Genomic DNA, 17,039 nt, shown 5'->3' on the forward strand with positions numbered 1-17,039 from the left:
TTATTACAGTGGTTTACTCCTGACATGGAAGTTAATAACCTCCTGCCTGGGAAGGAAGGGTGGGGAGCAAGGGGGAGAGGGATGGGAGAGAGGAAAGGATGTGTGAGAGAGAGAGACACTTAAGGACACTTTTCATTTTCTGAAAATAAAATATCTTTTACCTCCCAAACAATTTTCTCCAGTTCTTTAAGTTCACAGAAAGAAGAAGGTGAAACTGAACCACAGGAGGAAAATGCACAAACGTTGAAAAGCAAAAACAAACATGCTCTTCTGTATCTAACAAGTTGGGGTTGGCAGTTGGCAGCACGAGAGCTCCTCGAGCCCCAGCTCTGCGTAGAGCTGCAGTGTGTGTGTCCCCTCCAAATGGGACAGTGGAGAAAAAACCTGAACCAAACCCATTGGTGGAGCTGGCAGGGCCATGTGCTGGGCACCGGTGAGGACACAGCGCAAGGCAGGAGGAGACCGTGATGGACCCTCTGTGCTGCCCTGCTGAGCCCCAGCCCAGTGCAGGAGGAGAACCGCCATCTCTGCATGACTTCTGTGCTCTGCATCACCTGGGGACAAGGCAGTGCTGGCCCTCCTGCTTCCTCCTTGCCCAAGTGTCAGGGGTGTTGCCAGGGCCCCAGCTGCAGCCCTGGGCACGTGCTGGCACGTGCTGCTGCAACAGTCCCAGTGCTCACAGCACGAGGCCAGGCACTGAGCATCCCTCCTGCCCTGCTGCCTGCAGTGCCATCTCCACCACCATCACCCGCAGACAGTGAGGGGATGGTGCCCATCCCTGTCCCTGTCCTGCCCTTTGCCTGCTCCCCAGCAGCACACAGGCATGGCTGGTGGCTGGAGGGAGCTCCAGGAATATGCCCAGGCTTTGGGTGCCTGGCCATGCCTCTGTCCCTGCACCCTCTCTTGTCCTGCTGCAGGGGAGCTGAAGTGTCCCAGGGATGAGTTCCTGTCCTCAGCTGACTCTTACAGACTCTCCACAAAACCTTGCCATCCTGGATGTGAGCTGAGCCCAGACATGGATGGGATTTGGGCACTGTAGGTGCCAAGGGCTGTAAAATCCCAGTTCCTGCCATGGCACTGTCAAGCGCTAAGAAAACAGAGCCAGCTGAGGGTCAGCAGTCCCCTGCTTTGCGCTGGACAGGCAGTGACTTTGCAGCAGACAGGAGTAGGTCTCTTAGCCCCAGGGCTCAGCTTTGCTCCTGCAGAAATCCCCTGCCACTGTACTGGTGCCAGAGCAAAGAGAAACCCCACATCCTGGGGGGATTTCAGCTCACTTCTTCCCATGCCCTGTACACCAGAGGGGGCATGCTGGGCAATGGGAGGGCAGCAGTGGAGAGTCAGAGTGCAGGGATGACAGGAGAGGAGCAGAAATGGGAGCAAAGCTGGGACAGGCTTTCCCCTGCTCACATTGCAGACCCAGGTCAGACAGTGGGTCAGGCACTGACTGTGCAGGGTCTGCAGGGCTGTAGTGCTGGCAGGGCAGGCCGGCTGTTGAGCACGTCCCTGTGACCGTTAACTGTCCTTACCACGTATTAAAATAAATCGCCTGGGACCTTCCACTAGCACAGGTTAAATAGCATCACTGAGAGGCGAGGGGTAGAGAGGAGGTCCCAGGTGCACGTCCTGCCCCATTGCTGCATGGGGCCCTGCATAGTCCATGTGGGAACTGCACTCAAGTCCGCTTGGCATGCAGCATCTCGATGAGGAGGTTGTTGCAGGGCACCTCTCCGCTCAGGTGCTTGTGGTACAGGTACTCCTCTGCCTGCATGCTCAGCGCCCGGACCTCGGTCAGCCGCAGCAGCAACTGCCGGAACTTGTCTGTGCAGTGCGGGTAGTGGCACACCGTGTACTCCAGCAGCGCTGCGTTGGCCTTCTCCTGAGCGTCCTTAGCCAGCGTGTGGTTCTCCAGGTACTTCACATCTACAAGAGAGCGAGATGGGGGGAGTGAAGTGGAGCCAGGCACAGGCACTGCCTGCACTGTGCTAGGTGCACTAGGAGGGTCTGTCCCCACTGTCCTTTCCCCGGTGCCGCAGCTTGGGTGCTCAGTTTGCTGCCAGCTCTCCATGTGTCCACCTCAGGACTGAGTTTGCAACACTGCCTGGCTGTGTGGAGCCCTCAGATCCAGGCAGCGAAGCAGCAGGGTTCTGCAGTTCATGTGGGGCTTTGGAGCCCAACAGGCCATGGCCACGCCAAGGGCCGAGCAGCTCTTGGGAGGGCGAGTGCAGTGCTGGCGGTGGAGGGGCCTGGACCTGGGGCTCAGCCTCTGTGGTCAGGGCTAGGCGGGCACTGCATGGTGTGGGCTGCAGGCTGTGGGGTGTGCCTGGCACTTATCAGATCACCCTTCCCTTTTAACTCCTGTGGCACATTTGCTCCTATTGTGGCCGCCTCCCTTCTACCCCGGGTTGTTGTTATGAAATCTCTTTATCTGCATAAGGTTATTGTGCATGTCATTAAAAAAAAGAAGTTATATTGATAAATGTCAAATCTATCCCCTGAGTTGGCTCAACAATAGCTAGTTCTACTCGATGAACTCACCTGGTTCTCTGAAAGACCCTATTCACTGTTTAATTGAATATTTGAATAATCTTTTCATTCCTGCAAGGAATAAAGAATGTTGTCCAAATAACATTGACTCACTTCATTTAGCGACACTGCAGCAGTTCCAAAGACTGTCCTGTGACAAAGCCTCCCATCACACATACAGATATGCCTGGGATTATTTCTATGCCCTCAAGTGTTCTTCCTATTCACAGCTCCTTTTGTTTGGGAGAAGCTGCTGATAAATTGCAAACGCTTAAGGGAATGTGGGCTATAAAAGCCTCTCTTCCTCCCCTCCCCAAGAGTAGCTGCTTCATGAATGTAAGTCATGAAATCGAATGATAGGTCAATCCATTAAGGCTCTATTAAGCCCTTCTGTAGAACAAAGCTAACCTGTGCCGTCCTCATAAATATTGCTATTTTGAGAAGCCCTAATTTTAATTAAATCTCTTTACCTGCTCAGGAGAGAAATCTATTTAGAACTCAAATGGCAGCTCTTGTGAGTGGGGCTTGGCTTTGATTGTGCTGTGGCAGAGTGGTAAATGTGGAAATTCTCTTGTTAAAGGCAATTACATCCTGAACATAATACACAATCCCATCCTCTACAGCTGAGCCTGAGAAGGGCAAATTACTCCAAGTGAGCTCTGCAATATGGAGAGAAAAAGTTGAATTTGGGGCAAAATAATGTCTGGGAAAACACTGCTGTTTTATTCCACGCCCTCTCTGAAAGCTGCTGCTCTGGGGATGAGGAATCCCAGGCTGAGAGCAGTGCTGCAACCACCGGTTGAGAGGATGATGCCCTGCTTGCTGCCATCTGCGGGAGGGATGGGGACAGGGATGGGTTCAGGGATGGGGATAGGGCAACACTGGAGGTCATGTTACTGCAGAAACCGTGGGGCAGCAGTGGGGCACGGCCCCCTCCCCAGCTCCCTCATTTCCCAGCACTGTTTGTGCCACACCATATCACTGTTGAAATAGCGAGTCGCCATATCTGGTTTCTCTGGATTTCAAAACAGCTCCAGAGACAAAAAGAATGCCTTGGGAGGAGGAGATGCTGCAGCTGCAGGAGGGGACAGCTGTGTGGGTCCAGGCTCCCAGGGACCTGCTGCTGCCAGGGATGTCCTCAGCAAACCCCACTCCGAGATTGGGATGGGACAGAGATACCCATCTCTCCCCAGCGTCCATGTGCTGCAGGGACCCACCTGCATACTCTCTCTGGGCACAATTAGCAACAGCTGGGTGTGAAGCCGGAGGTGAAAGAGGTGCGAGGCGGCAGCAGAACAGACAGCTGAGCCCCTGGCAGCTCTGTGCTGGGAGGTCAGAGCTCCTGCTGGGACGGCACCAAACAGGTGGCGGTGGCAGTGGTCATGAAGGCGGCCAGGCTGCAGTGCACAGGGGCTGCCCTCCATGGGGCCACGCATCGCATCCCTGCACAGCAGCAGTGGGCAGAGGGTGCAACCCCAGGGGCGGCAGGGCCGGGCCGGGTGGGCTCTCAGCTGCGGCTCTGCGTGTTTTGTCTGGGTGAGGAGCAGCCGTGTGAACGCGCCGCCTTGGCCGACCGCAGGCTCCAGGCAGGGCCTAATCAGAAGCAGCGTGCTCCTGGGTGCTGCTGCTGACGCACATCCCGGGAGATAGGGCCGTCCCCTGCGGCCGCCTCTGCCAACACGGCGGTTTGCAGGGCACTATCAGCTGCTGCTTTCCCTGCAGGAGCAGGACAGTGATCAAAACAGGCTCTGCTCATGGGACTGGGGATGTAGTGTCCTCCACAGCCACAATGGAGCAGGAGCAGCCCTCAAAGCTCCAGATTCACAGGGCAGGGCCCTTGTTCCCAGTGTGACACCAAAGCCTCTTTATCCCCTCTGCCCATCCGTGAACACAGGCACTGCTTTCACTGCCCACTACCCCATCTATGGTCCTCACTCACCGAGGCTGAAGAGGATCAGGAATTTGAGGCAGACGAACTCCTGACGGTCCACCTGCAGTGAATGCAGATGCAGGACCAGCTCTTGCGCCCGCAGCATCAGGGAGTGCAGGATGGAGCCCGCCTGCACCGCCACTGCCGACAGATCCACCTGCAGGAGGAACAGCATCAAGCACGGGGCCCCACACCCACCCCACCGTGTGCCCACCGCAAACTGGAGGGAGGAGCGAGCTCAGAAGGGAGACAGCAGCCCCCAGCTCCACACTGCGGTGCAGCCGTGCGCTCACCTCCTGCCCAGTGACCAGCAGCACGCTGTGCTCTTTGCCATGCTGCAGCTGCCGGTACACGTGGTCGAACACCAGCAGCTCGCTCCAGCAGTTCTGCAGCAGCTTCATCTGGTCTCCCACCTGTAAGAGAGCAGAGTGACATTGTTGGCACCAGCACTCAGATGTGGTGCTGAGCCCTGGCTGTACTGCAGTGCATCCCACAGGGCTGGGAGTGCTGTGCTCAGTGTGGCACAGTGTGGGTGCAGTAACAGAGAGAAAGCGGTGTCAGAAATCTGTGTCCACCGCCCAAGCACAGCAGCGAATCTGGTCATCAATGGGTGCCACCACAGAGGCCACCTGCCAGCAGGGAGAGCAGTGCACTGGCACTGTACCGAGGCCACATGGGATACCTGAGGCCCAACAAACTTCTGCCCAAGGGGGGTCAGAACCATGGTGCCACCCCCCCACAGGACCACAGGTTTGTACACAGGGCCACAGGTGGGGAGGGCTCACAGCAGGAGCCCACGGTGCTCTGCCGCCTTCCCAGGAGCCCCCTCCCTCCTCTGCCCAGCTAAAGAATTACTTTTCACAAATCTGTCCCCACCGATGGAAGCCCTGCACACTGCATCCACAAAGTACTTCCCAATCCCCACCCGCACATGTCTGTGTCCCACTGATGCTGGCTGCCCCTTATCAGTGCTGCCTTGCCTCCACACAGCAGGAATCTCACAGAGCCACGCACACATCTTTAACTAAACGGCCATTGGCCGCTTCCCTGCAGCCTGACAGGGCTGCACAAAGGCTCTGTGTCTGCGGGCTGCTCTGGGCTGCTTCCAGATTGAAGGAACAGAGCGTCCGTTCTCCCAGGGCAGGTCTGGGGGAGGCGTGGGCAGCACTCAAACCCCAGCACCCCCACAGCATGCCCGGCTGCCCACTCCTTCACACACTCATGTGCTGGTTAGGTATGCTATACGTGTGCACAGCTGTGCATGCAGCTGTAAGAAATGCATGGCTCTAAGTGTATGCAGCTACGTGTACACAACCGGGTTTGCAAAGAAATGCTAAGACATTTAACTCAGGGAGGCAAAGTGCCCAAACTTCCCAGAGTCTCCCTGGAGAGTGGGGCTGGAGGCAGTGTCAGTGGTGGATGGTGGATGAGCCAGCTGCAGGGATGGGTGCATGTGGCACAAGGCAGAGCTGTATTCAACCCAGGCCTGATGGTGCTGCAGGACATGAGCAGTGCCAAAGCCATCGTTCCCACAGACAAAGATGGGGTGACTGCAATCACCTCCCCCCCAGCACCACACGGAGAGCTCTGCAGTGCCATTTGCTCTCTGCTGTTGATGGAAGGAAGACAGATGCGGTATCATAGAGCTGGATAATGCCATCGTTTGGCTGAAGAGGCTGCAATAAACCAGTGCTGGGAGATTGCAAAAGGAATAGGAATGAATGAGAAAGAGCTTTATGAGTCCCATGCCAGCACCCCAGGGGCAACTGAGATGTATTTTGGGGGTTTTGGGGGTGAACATGGCAGCAAGGTGCAGCAGGAGGCAGTAGGGCCGCCTGGAAGCAGTGCTGAACAGAGCACAGCCGGATGGAGGGTTCTGCCCAGCTGCTGCATGAAGAACTGGGGAAAAGCTCATCCTGCATCAAAACAAATGGGAGATCCACATCCTGGCTGACCCTTGTCCAGAGGCGGTGCAGCGGCGCAGGGATCTGAGCTCCCAGCACAGCCCCGCTCCCACCCCACCGCTCACGGCTGTGCTGAGCCCCACGCTCAGTCTCACAGCGTTGTTTTGTAACCTCCTTCCTGTGCCTCATTCCTCCATGGGATGAGCTCCAGAAGGGACAGACTGAGGGTTTTGCGCTAAAAATGGCTTTAAAAAAAAAATCTTTTCCAAAAGGAAACATTTAAACAATCTTGAGATCTTCCCTTGAACAATTGCTAACTGCCTTCTCCCCACCTCTGCGGGCAGTTCCAGCACACCTCCATCACACCACCAGCCCCCCACTCCATCCCGCACTGCCCAGCCTGAGTCAACCCCACACCCACAAGGGGCAGACGAGGCACCCCCCCCCATGGCTCCATACCCCGCAGTGCCCGTGGCTGAGGAGGGGCTCATAATGTGTGGCCATCGGTCGCTCCTCTGGTAAAGAGGCACACACCCTGCTCGCCTGCAAAAGTTAAGCAAAGCATCTCCCTCTTTTAATGTCAAGGCTTTACAGCAGAATCTGCATGGAGGACCTGATGCAAGCTCTCTTTAAGTGGTGACCTTTATTTTTTGAAGAAAACATTCAGCCCATGCACAAAACGCGGCAGTGAAGGGCTCCTCGCATGGCGTGAGCGCTCACACAGCTCCACCACTGCAGAGAAGGCCTTTCTGAGATGGCAGTCTGTGATCAGTGGAAAATTCCATTGCCCTGCAATAAGGGGCTGCCAGGGGCAGGCGTTGCCCCCAGGGCTCCATGTGGGGCTGTTCCCGCAGGTGCTCCCCGACCCACAGTGCAGGCAGCTCCTGGGTGTGAACACGAGCTGTCAGCACCACTGCTGGGAGTGCAAAAGTGGATTAACCATCCACCAAACACCGCAATTAAAACCCCACACAAACACAAGGTGTGAGTGGCCAGATGCAGGAATCACTCCCACTGCCCTGACACCACCACAGTGAGCAGTGCAAAGCAGGAACCGCTGAGCACAGTGCAGGGTCAGCTCCCTGCATGCAGAGCTGTGCTCAGCCCCGGGCCGCTGCCCCTTCCCTGCATCACTGTGGAGCACACGGCTGTGGGAAGCGGTCACATTTACCCCAGTGCATAGGATGCTGAACATTGCTGCTGTGTCCACCGCCAGAAGGAGATTTTAAATCTGCCAAAAACACACTGGCTGTTGGCCAGGAGATGGGGTCAACATGACCCATGTGTGCTAGAGGCAGAGGAGCAGCCGAATGCATATGGGACCAGCAGGAGCTCCCAGATCACTCTCAAGGAGCGAGGGAAACTTGTCCCAGGGACAGGGACCAGCCGCTGTGCCTCTCACCACATGCCCTTCACCACGTGTCCATTGCCACAAGCCTATGTGCCCCCGCTCTGGGCTTTGGGTGGCCTCAGACTGGAGCCACAGCAGTTTGTTGCACATTCCTGGCTGCTCATCCAAACCCAAAGGTCATCACACGATGTGTACATGACATTTATATGTGCACGGAGCACTATCACCTATCTAAACAGTACCACGCCAATATTGGTATATAAAATGAACCTCATGCAGACACAACGTGTGTGTACAAGTGTGTGCGTGCACATCTCTCTCCCCCCATATATATATAAAAAAATTACATCTGAAAGGACAAAGTTGCCTGAGACTCACAACCCTACAAAATATATTTCACCCCCGGCCCATATTTTTCTTCCTGAAGAGCCGCTGCAAATCTTCCCTCAGCCCTGACACATCTCATCTAGACTCAGTTAAAGTTCGTATTTATGGGCGTCAGCGCTGACCTCTTCCACCTCCGCCCGCGTGGCCTCGCGCCGCGGCTCTGTGGCCGGCCCTCGATAAACAGAGGGCCCCCAAATCCCCCTCTGCCGCGCAGCATTATTAGTCTTGCCTCCGAAGGCCAGCGCAGTCCGTAATTCTCTGCCTGGTGACACAAGATGAACGCGGCGACATCAGTCTCGCGGTGGATTGGCATGGGGACCCTCGTTTGTCAGTGGCAGACTGACAGAATTACTGGCCCTTAAATGAAACGATATATCTGGGAAGTTAAATCTGTTTTCAATCTGGCTGCCCTGTGCCGGCAGGCGGACGTGGCGCGTGAACTGATGTCAAGAGGCCGCTCGCCCCTCTCCCCCCGTGTCCTTCCCAGGGCGCAGGCGGGGGGGTCTCCCCAACGCCCCCAGCCACGGTCATCCCCTGGAGGTGGTGGCAAAGGGTCTGCTCTGCAGCAGCACAATGTTGGCAGGAATGGAAATGGGAACAGGAATGGGACCCCACTGGCTGGGGGGTACCCACAGCAGGCTGGTGCAATGCTAGTGCAATACCAGTGCAAAGCCAGTGTGATGTTCAGTGCAATGCCTGGTGCAATGCTTAGCGTGATGTCTGGTGCAATGCCAATGCTTTGCCTGACTCCTCAAAGCACCTAGCTGCCCTTCCCTGGCTGGTGCAGCAGCAGAAACCTTCATATGGCCATTTCCAGGGGTGAGGGGGTCCAGGGTGTCCCTGCCCCGAGGAGCGCTGACTTTGCAGTGGGGATTGCCTGTTACAGCCATCAATCCCTGAGGCCGAGATTTTACACTGTGCTCACAGACAAAGCCATAAAGTCAGCAGAGCCATAAAGTCGGCACTAGAAGAGTTCATTTCCCACCCTGCTGTGCCTTGATGCACTGTGCAGGGGAGAGAGCAGCCATGGGTCTGTGGAGCTGCCCTGTGCCCAGGTGAGAGCTCTGGCCCTCCTGCCTGGAGCCCTCAGACAGGGATTCACACAGAAACAGCCCATTCTCCTGACGCGATCAGAAAGACAATAGCATTACAAGGCTACGTGGCCATGTAACTGAGATCCGCATTTACACTGTTTATAATATCCCCTGCAAAACAACAGCCACCCTGTTCCCAAAATCCAGGCTGGACACTGATACGATTGAAAGGAACCTGACCCAGCCCCACTGAGTGCCTTCCGGACACTGTTCTGTGCAGCCGGGGGCTATTTTGGGTGTGAGGACTGCCCTGCAGCCCCTGCATGGGGCCAGGCCCCACAGCAGCAGGATGGGTCGGTATGGGGCAGTGCAGGGAGGGCACCACATCTCCCCACCCGTGGCTCAGCTCTCTTTAGCTGTGTTGCAAAATGCATCTCCTGGTTTTGCCCCAGTTTGAGATTTTTGATCAGCCAGAGCTAAGAATGGAAATGGCTGAGCGTGGCTGGGCTGCCCCAGCCCTGCTCCCCCCCAGTGCTGGCCCCAGTTCTTGTGGGGCTGGGAGGTGTAAGGGCCCTCACCCCATCCCTGCTGGCTGCTGTCAGACACCCGCCTGACAGCATCGATTTTCCTCCTGAAGACGAAGGAGAGAATTGTTTCAACCGTAATTCCTCAACGTTACGTTTTTCAATTATATCTTCAGCTTGACACCGCGCTCACTCTGCCTGCGATTGCCTCCACACCCCCCGCTGCCGTAATGGATCAGATACGTGAGCCCCATGTTGCCAGCTGGGATCATTCTGGTGCTCAGCCGGGACACCCAACCCTGCCACATGTTGGCACACTGCAGCCCCCACCCCAATCATGTCGGCCCCTGGCCCACACTGCTCAGGCCTACCTCCAGCTCCTTGAAGAAGATGCAGCTCCGTGCCCACTCCACGATGGAGAATAGCGTCTGGTCGGCCATCTTACACATGAGGCCGAAGGTACTGAGCTTCTCATGCCGGCCCTTGCCCTGCTCCTGCTGCAGGCAGGCCAGGATGCGTGCCTTCACCTGTGCCTCATCAGGCTCCAGCTGCAGCAGCTTCAGGATGACCTCGGGGATGTCGGGTGGGGAGCTGCTGGGGTAGGTCTCTGGGTACCCATAGGCGGGCATGGCCTCATGCGCAGCGCTGTAGTGGTCGGGGTACTCAGACTTGATGGTGCGGTTGGTGAAGGAGGGATAGTGGTAGCCAGCAAGTGGCGCATGGCCGGGCACAGTCATGGCCAGGGAGGGGGTCCCGTAGGGGCCGCGCTCATAGTCAGCAGGCGTCAGGGCAGCGGGGTTGGGCGGCAGGGTCTTGGCCATGGCGTGGATGCTGTGGATGGTGGAGGACAGCCCGTAGTCGTTCTGCACAGGTGACACGATCTGTGGCACTGTCTCCAGCTTGAAGCCGTTGGCACGGATCAGCGCTTTCTTCTGCTGCTTTAAGGCACGGTCCCGTTTGTACATGGGCCCAAACTTGTTCCTCCCACCACGCATCCGATCCGCGCGCACAGCTGTGGGCAGAGGAACAGAGCTGCAGTGAGCAGAGCAGAAGCAGGGTGTGGGGGAGGATGGGGACCAATGGGGCCGGGGGCAGTGGGACCCCTTCCCAGAGAGCTGTGCTGCGGGTTGGGGTGTGCTGCACGGTGAGGAAGACGTACTCGGGCAGATGAAACGCACGGAGGTAAAGAGCGCAGAGCAGAGCCCCGGGAACTCGGGCGGATTAGGGTGCCTACTCTGCTTTCATTTTCACGGCCCCCGGGTCTGGACCACTCCTGGAGTTTCATTCAGGGCAGCACAGACAGCGATGCCTTCTGCAATCCTGTCCCGTCCTTCAGAGCTCCCTCCCTCCTGCCCGGCTCCAAACCGCCCTGCTTGCCGCGGCGGCGCAGCAGAGGCTGCTCCGAGCCTCGAGTTAAACCCAAGAATGTGTCACCCAAGCAGGTGCTTCTCTGCAGCACAATCTTGGCCCCGGCATGGCGGCCGTCGGCCCACCCGCACAGCCCCGGCAGCCGAGAGGGGAGCGAGCCAGCAAGCGCTGCGAGGCTCCGCGTGGAAGGGAACAGCCCCTGGGCGGTTTCACAGCCCGCGAGAGCAGGCTGCTCTGTTTCGTGCCCCCTTCCTTCTTCTGCCTCCCTTTGCCCGCGTGCCCCGCGGGACTGCAAGCCCCCAAACTTTCCCCACGCAGGCTGGAGGGGCGGCAGCACGGCCGGGAGCAGCATTTGCAGGGAAGCAGGAATGTGCTCCCTGGGGAGCTGCTCTGCGATTCCTCCCTCGTTCCTTATTCATGGAAACAGCTTACCCAGCCACGCAACGCAAGGATGCCTCGATACTGGGGTGCCTGGACACTGGGATGCCTCCGCTTGGGCTATGAGAGCCCCGCTGCCTTCGGGGTGCACCACTGACAGCGCCGGCTGTGCCGGCCCTCAGCCCGCAGCCCTGGGTCCCAGCCTGCACCCCCGCCTGCACTGCAGTGCGCTGAGAACACAAATCTCCCCCGCCCTCCAATTAATGTACTGTTTCGCCCCCACGGCCCGAGGCCGGGCAGGGCGATGGCCAGGGAGCAGAGCCCGGCCGTGCACGTGCGGGGGGTGCTCACACAGAACCCTCCAGTGGTAAAGGCCGATCCCCTCCTTTGCTCCCGAAGTGCGAGCACAAAGAGGGAAGGGGCTTTTCTGCTCCCTTGCGCTCCACTTTCCCATTTCAGAACCGGATCCATTCTGAAATCCCGCTGGATTTTGTCCTGTCTTGCTGGAGGATTCTCCGTGTAGCTCAGATTCCCTGACCGAAAAACACCGATCACAAAGGCAAGGCGGGCTCGTGTTTTTAACACAAAAGAGTCCCACGGGAACGCCGTTCGCCTGTGGGTGCCTCCTCCTCGGTGAGCTGCTGCGGCGAGCAGCGAGAGATAAAAAAAAAAAAAGGGGGTGAGAGGGCTGCCGCAGCCCGGGCAAAACACGGGGCCGAACGAAAACCGCCCAAAATAGGAAAGCGGAGCGTGCCCATCCCTACCCCCCAGGCGCAAACGCCGCCGCTGCCTCCCCTCGCTCCCAGCGCCCGTCCCGAGCCCAGAGCTGCCGCAGGGCGCGGAGCAGCCCCGCTGTTCGATCGGCCACCCCTGCACGGACCGCACGAGGAGCGCTGCCGCTCCGCCACGCGCCCGCTGCCACCGCGGCCGGGGAAGGGGAGCGGGCACAGCTGGGGGGTTTCCTATCCACGTTTGCCTGCGGAGGGTCCTCAGCGCGCTTTGCGTGTGCCGAGCGCGGCAGAAATCCCGGCGTAGGGCTCGGGGACATCAAAGCCCGACCGTCGCGTCGCGGTGGGGCTGAGCGTTGCGACGCGCGGCTGTCGGCGGATTACCGTGTGCTACCCGGAGCTGCGCAGAGAGAAAAACTGATTTGCGGCGGATCTCCCGCAGTTTTCGTGTCAGTCTCATAATATTTAACGTTTTCCTTAAGTCTCGGCTTCTGGAATTGTGCGATTAAGGAAAACAATAATTTCCAAGTTATTTCCCAACGTTCTGCCAAGCAAGGACAGTCCCGGAAAGTTGAAGCCTCGACAGCCAAAACCCGGGAGAAACAAAACAAAAACAAAGAAACGAAAAGCAGAATACAGGGCGACAAAACGAATTTTTCGTTGACTTGGGGAGGAAAAACGGAATCGGAGCCGCCGCGGTAAATCCCGGCCCGGGAGGCGCGGGGCACAGAGCGACCGCGGCGGGGGGAACAGCACCCAACCCCCCCGGGCCGCCCCGCAGTACCTTCGAGGCGCATCCCCACGGTCAGGCACTTCTGGAAACGGCAGTAGGGGCAGCGCTTCCTCTGGGTCTTGTCGATCTTGCAGTTCTGGCTCTCGGTGCAGGTGTAGTGTTTGTTGTTCTGCACCGTCCTCTTGAAGAAACCCTGCGGCGGCCAACAGCGGCGATGCGTCGGCACCGGCACCACGCATCAGCCCGCATCAGCCCGCACCCGGTCCCCTCTCCCGGCCCCGGCCCCGCCGCCCCCCGCCCGGCTCCCGCCGCTCTCCCGTCCCGCCGCCGAGCGGTGAATCGCCGCCAACGAAAACGGGCGGGGGGCGGCTCGCGGGAGACTCCCCTGCCTCGGCCCCGGCCGTGTCCCCCCCCCGCTCCCCGCCCGGCCCCGCTGCCCGCCGCCCGGCGGCTCCTACCTTGCAGCTCTCGCAGGTGAGCAGCCCGTAGTGGTACCCGGAGACCTTGTCCCCGCAGACCGGACACAGCTCGTCCAGGTCCTCATCATAGGAATAGTCCATCCCCGCCGGCGGCCCTGCTGCGGGACGGGCGGGTCAGCGGGGCGGCACCGGGCGGCCCCGAGCCCTGCGCCGGGTGCGGAGCGGGAGAGCGGCGCGGCGGAGCCCGAGCGCAGGTGCCGGAGCCAGAGCCCTTTATAGCGCCTGGAAGAGCATCTCCATGCGGGTGCGGGCGGGCGGGCGGACAGCCCCCCGGGGGATGGGGAACCTCCTCTGGGAGAGCGGGCGGCGGGCGGCTGGGGCCGGGCTGGGGAGGAGGGACCTGCAGGGACCAGGCAGCCCGAGAGCAGGGCGGGAGGGGAGCGGGATGCCGCCGGGGGCTGCGGCCGGTGGCGGCCGGGGGCTGAGGGAGCCCCGGGCTGAGGGTACCTCCTCAGGAATCATCATAACAAGGGACTGGGGGCTGCTGTGTCACCCAAGCACAGGACGCTGCCTGCAGCTCTCACCAAATCCTTAATCCCTTAATTCTAATCCTAACCCCAACGCCAACCCCCAGCCCTAACCAGAGCCCCGCACTCCCAGCGCTGCCCGGACCAAACCCTTTTCCCCCACAGCAGGCAATCGCAGGGAGCTGATCAGAGCCCGGACTGAGGAACACGGAGTGCACGGCCTTCTGCACCTCCCCTGCAGCCATCGGGAACGGCACCGGCATTGCCGTTGGCCAGCCGCCCTCGCACGGCAATGCTGCCAGCCCTGTGGCACGTTCAGAGCTGCTGTTTAATTAATTGCTTCATTTTAAAGGATTCTTAATGAAACATTCCCTGTCAAATCAGTGCAGAAGCACATTCTATTCATTATATGCATTTGTCCTGCATGGAAGTTTCCTTCTCACAGGTGAACACAGCCAGATTGGCTCCCTGCGCTATCAGCTGAAGAGCCAGGGCCAAATCCAGCCCAAATTACAGCCGGGTCTGAGGCAGGGGGGGAGGACCAGATCTTTGTTCTGGTGCCCAGGGGCACAGCACCACCCAAGCTGTATGGACTGAGGCTGCCATGAGGGTGTTTGGCCACGAGGAGAACAAGGATCCACTGCTGAGCCCCACAGGGCCAAGCCGCACTCCTTGAAACACCCTTCTGTCCTGCTGCCTGCATGTCACTGCGATTCGAGGTGCTTGGTGCCTGATGGAGCTGCAGGGAAGGCACTGGTACAGGGCTTGGCTCATCCCACATGTCCCATCCTGCACATCCCATCCCACACAAGTTGTCCCACTCTGCTCACCCCGTATGGCTCATCCTGCACACCCAAGGAGGCCTGCGGTGCCCCGCGGAGGAAGCAGTGTTGGCAGGGATGTGCGGCAAACAGGAAGTGGGCTCAGCAGAGGATCACTCCAGAGCCACCCGGCATGGAGCCCACACTAAGAATAGCAGTGGAGCAGCCCCTGTGCAGGATGGTTGGGCCAGGAAGGAGCGGGCTCCTGTTGCCTGTGGAGCCTTTCGGCAGCGGCCCCACACCACAGGGAGCTGTGTAGCTCTGTGAGCTACAGAGCCATCAAGAGAGGAGCCCAGGAAGAGCCACGGGGTTCGTGTGGGTCCCGGCAACCCCCACGCTTGCTCCAACATGCAGGGGCTGTGCTGGAGCCGGGGCCAGGCACACACAGCTCAGCACTGCCTGCGCTCCCAGAGCCCTCGGAGGCCTCTGCTCACCGCCCCCTTGTCCCGTCAGCTGGATCCAGCGCTTCTGCGCAGCATGGCCGAGGCTATGGCAGGGCCTCCCGCTGCTGCCAGAGGGCCTGGAGAAGGGGTGGGCATCCCTGGGCGTCCCCAGGTGTCACATGGCATCCCTGGATGTCCCTGGACGTCCCCAGGCACAGCTAGCACTGGTGCCTCCATCCCCTCCTCATGGAGATGGGAAGCGGAGGCCCATGCATGGCTCCCACTTCCTTGCCGGACGTCTCCACCCTCCGCCATGTCACTGAGACCCTACGAACCACAGAGCATGGGAAGGGGCCCAGGCAGCCATGGGGCTCCCCACCACCAAGTACTCACCGCGGCGCGACTCAGCGCTGTGCTGTGCACGGGGCCGAGGTCACAGGAGAGCTGCTTCTGCGTCGATGGCGAGCAGCTCCAGCTTGAAGAGCCTCTGTGGTGCCGGGCAGCGCTGCCCGCTGCGGGCGGGCTGGGGGATTTATAGGGCTGCGGCCGCCGGGGAGGTGTGGGTCCGGCTGCGCACACCGCCCGGTGCAGGACAGCGGCCAATCTCCTCCCCACGGGGGCCAGGCTCAGCCGAGGTGGACCAACTTAGTTGCCTTATTGGTTTCTGCGGCCACGTGACCATGCTGAAAAACATCATAATTAAGCTACAAAATGCTGCTCATAAACTAGCATTAGAAAGTGACAGGGGAGATAAGTGGGACCTCTGTGGCAGATAAAGCGCCAGGAGAGAGGAACTGCGGGGAGGTGGGGGCACGGCGGGCAGGGCAGCGCACCAGCACCCGCGTCGGGGCTGCGCTGATTTACGGTGCGAGGGAGGAGGCTGTGAGATGGACATGGCGGGGCAGGCCATGGGGCAGCGAGCCCAGCAGCAGGCAGCCGAGGTGCATAGCCCTCGTGGAACTGGGGCTGCAGAGCTGCACAGGAAGCGCTGGGACGAAGTGTGGGGGCAGAACTGCTGCTCCATGGGTTTCCCACCTCCCACACTGCCCCAGTGCCGCTCCAGCCTATGGGCACAGCGGGGCTGACAGCTCTGTCCCCTGCATGGGCAGCAAGGTGCGGCCCTGGGGTGCGGCTGCTTTGACACCTCTCCTCCCGGGGTGGAGATTTACTCTCCCAACAGCACCGTGTTCCACTATAGCAATGCAATGCCCTGTGGGTCCATGCTTGGCCCCAGCCACAGACCCTGGCTCGGCGGGTTGGCACAGGGCAGTGGGAAGGGCAGGGACAGGGCCCAGGCACGTCCTCGCAGGCAGAAGGGAGCACAAAGCCCCAGGGAAGGAGTGGGAGCCGCAATCTGCACTGCCCAGGTTGTTTTTTCCGTGCTCTGCAGCTGAAGAGAGGAGAAAAGTAACGAAAACACAGCTCTGTAGAAGAGCCAGGCCTGGAGAGGCAGCTTCCGCCCCAATCCCCAGCAATTATCAGCTGAATGCCAGATGTTCCGATGCAATGCCAATGTCAGGGAAAATAAATCTCTGGCAGGTTCAAGGTCCCGCCAGGCCGGCATGCAGCGGCTCGCGGCTCAGCCCCGAGTGAGGCGGGGACGGAGCAGTGCGGGGCGGCCGCAGCGCTTCCTCCCGCTCCCGCCGGGCATTGTTCCCCCGGGAAGGCCCGGCCTCACGCCACCCGTTTGCTATTTTGGAAGCGAGGTGTTTGTGGGGGTAAATGCGCTCCTGCGGCCTTGGGCACCTTCCCTGCACAGGCCCTCGCCAAGGCTGCAGCACAGCTCCAGTGGTTCCCGGCCACATGGGGTCCTGCATGTAGCCGAGTCCTGGCGGGTGGGCACCGGCACTGCCTCCGCTCTGCATTCTGCTGCGCTGGAGCCCCGCCACGGCCGTCATCACTGCCCCAGCTGCTGTCACGGGCACCGAAGGGCCGTGCGGCCACAGCCCGAGCCCACCACACCGCACCACCGCTGCGGACTGCAGCAGCGCTTTGGCTCCTGGCTGGTGCGCAGCCTTGATGCTCAGCA

At 59.5% G+C, this 17,039-nt stretch overlaps 1 protein-coding gene across 2 annotated transcripts; it reads right to left on the minus strand.

Moving 5' to 3' along the window:
• Window positions 1-7: 7 nt before the first annotated feature.
• NR5A1 (nuclear receptor subfamily 5 group A member 1) lies at window positions 8-15,592 on the minus strand. Of its 2 annotated transcripts, none has more exons than XM_031601977.2 (7): window positions 15,404-15,592; window positions 13,319-13,437; window positions 12,912-13,053; window positions 10,025-10,665; window positions 4,747-4,866; window positions 4,463-4,610; window positions 8-1,920 (listed from the first exon to the last, which is right to left on the minus strand). In XM_031601977.2, the coding sequence occupies exons 2-7, from the start codon at window positions 13,418-13,420 to the stop codon at window positions 1,673-1,675; spliced, it is 1,401 nt and encodes a 466-aa protein (XP_031457837.1). In that variant the 5' UTR covers window positions 13,421-13,437; window positions 15,404-15,592; the 3' UTR covers window positions 8-1,672. The 2 variants fall into 2 exon arrangements, with proteins under 2 accessions (XP_031457837.1, XP_031457836.1); XM_031601976.2 differs by having other exon boundaries at window positions 9-1,920; window positions 13,319-13,434; window positions 15,404-15,591.
• Between the last annotated feature and the right edge of the window lie 1,447 nt (window positions 15,593-17,039).

Source organism: Phasianus colchicus, chromosome 19 (assembly GCF_987193195.1).
Source record: "Phasianus colchicus chromosome 19, bPhaCol1.hap1.1, whole genome shotgun sequence".
In the NCBI taxonomy this organism is placed as follows: Eukaryota; Metazoa; Chordata; class Aves; order Galliformes; family Phasianidae; genus Phasianus; species Phasianus colchicus.

Coding starts and splice junctions, on each gene's coding strand:
- NR5A1 (XM_031601977.2), bottom strand. CDS start 13,420: ATGGACTATTCCTATGATGAGGACCTGGACGAGCTGTGTCCGGTCTGC. Junction 10,666..12,911: donor CGTGGGGATGCGCCTCGAAG/GTACTGCGGGGC, acceptor CTCTGCCCACAG/CTGTGCGCGCGGATCGGATG. Junction 4,867..10,024: donor TCTTCTTCAAGGAGCTGGAG/GTAGGCCTGAGC, acceptor GCTCTCTTACAG/GTGGGAGACCAGATGAAGCT.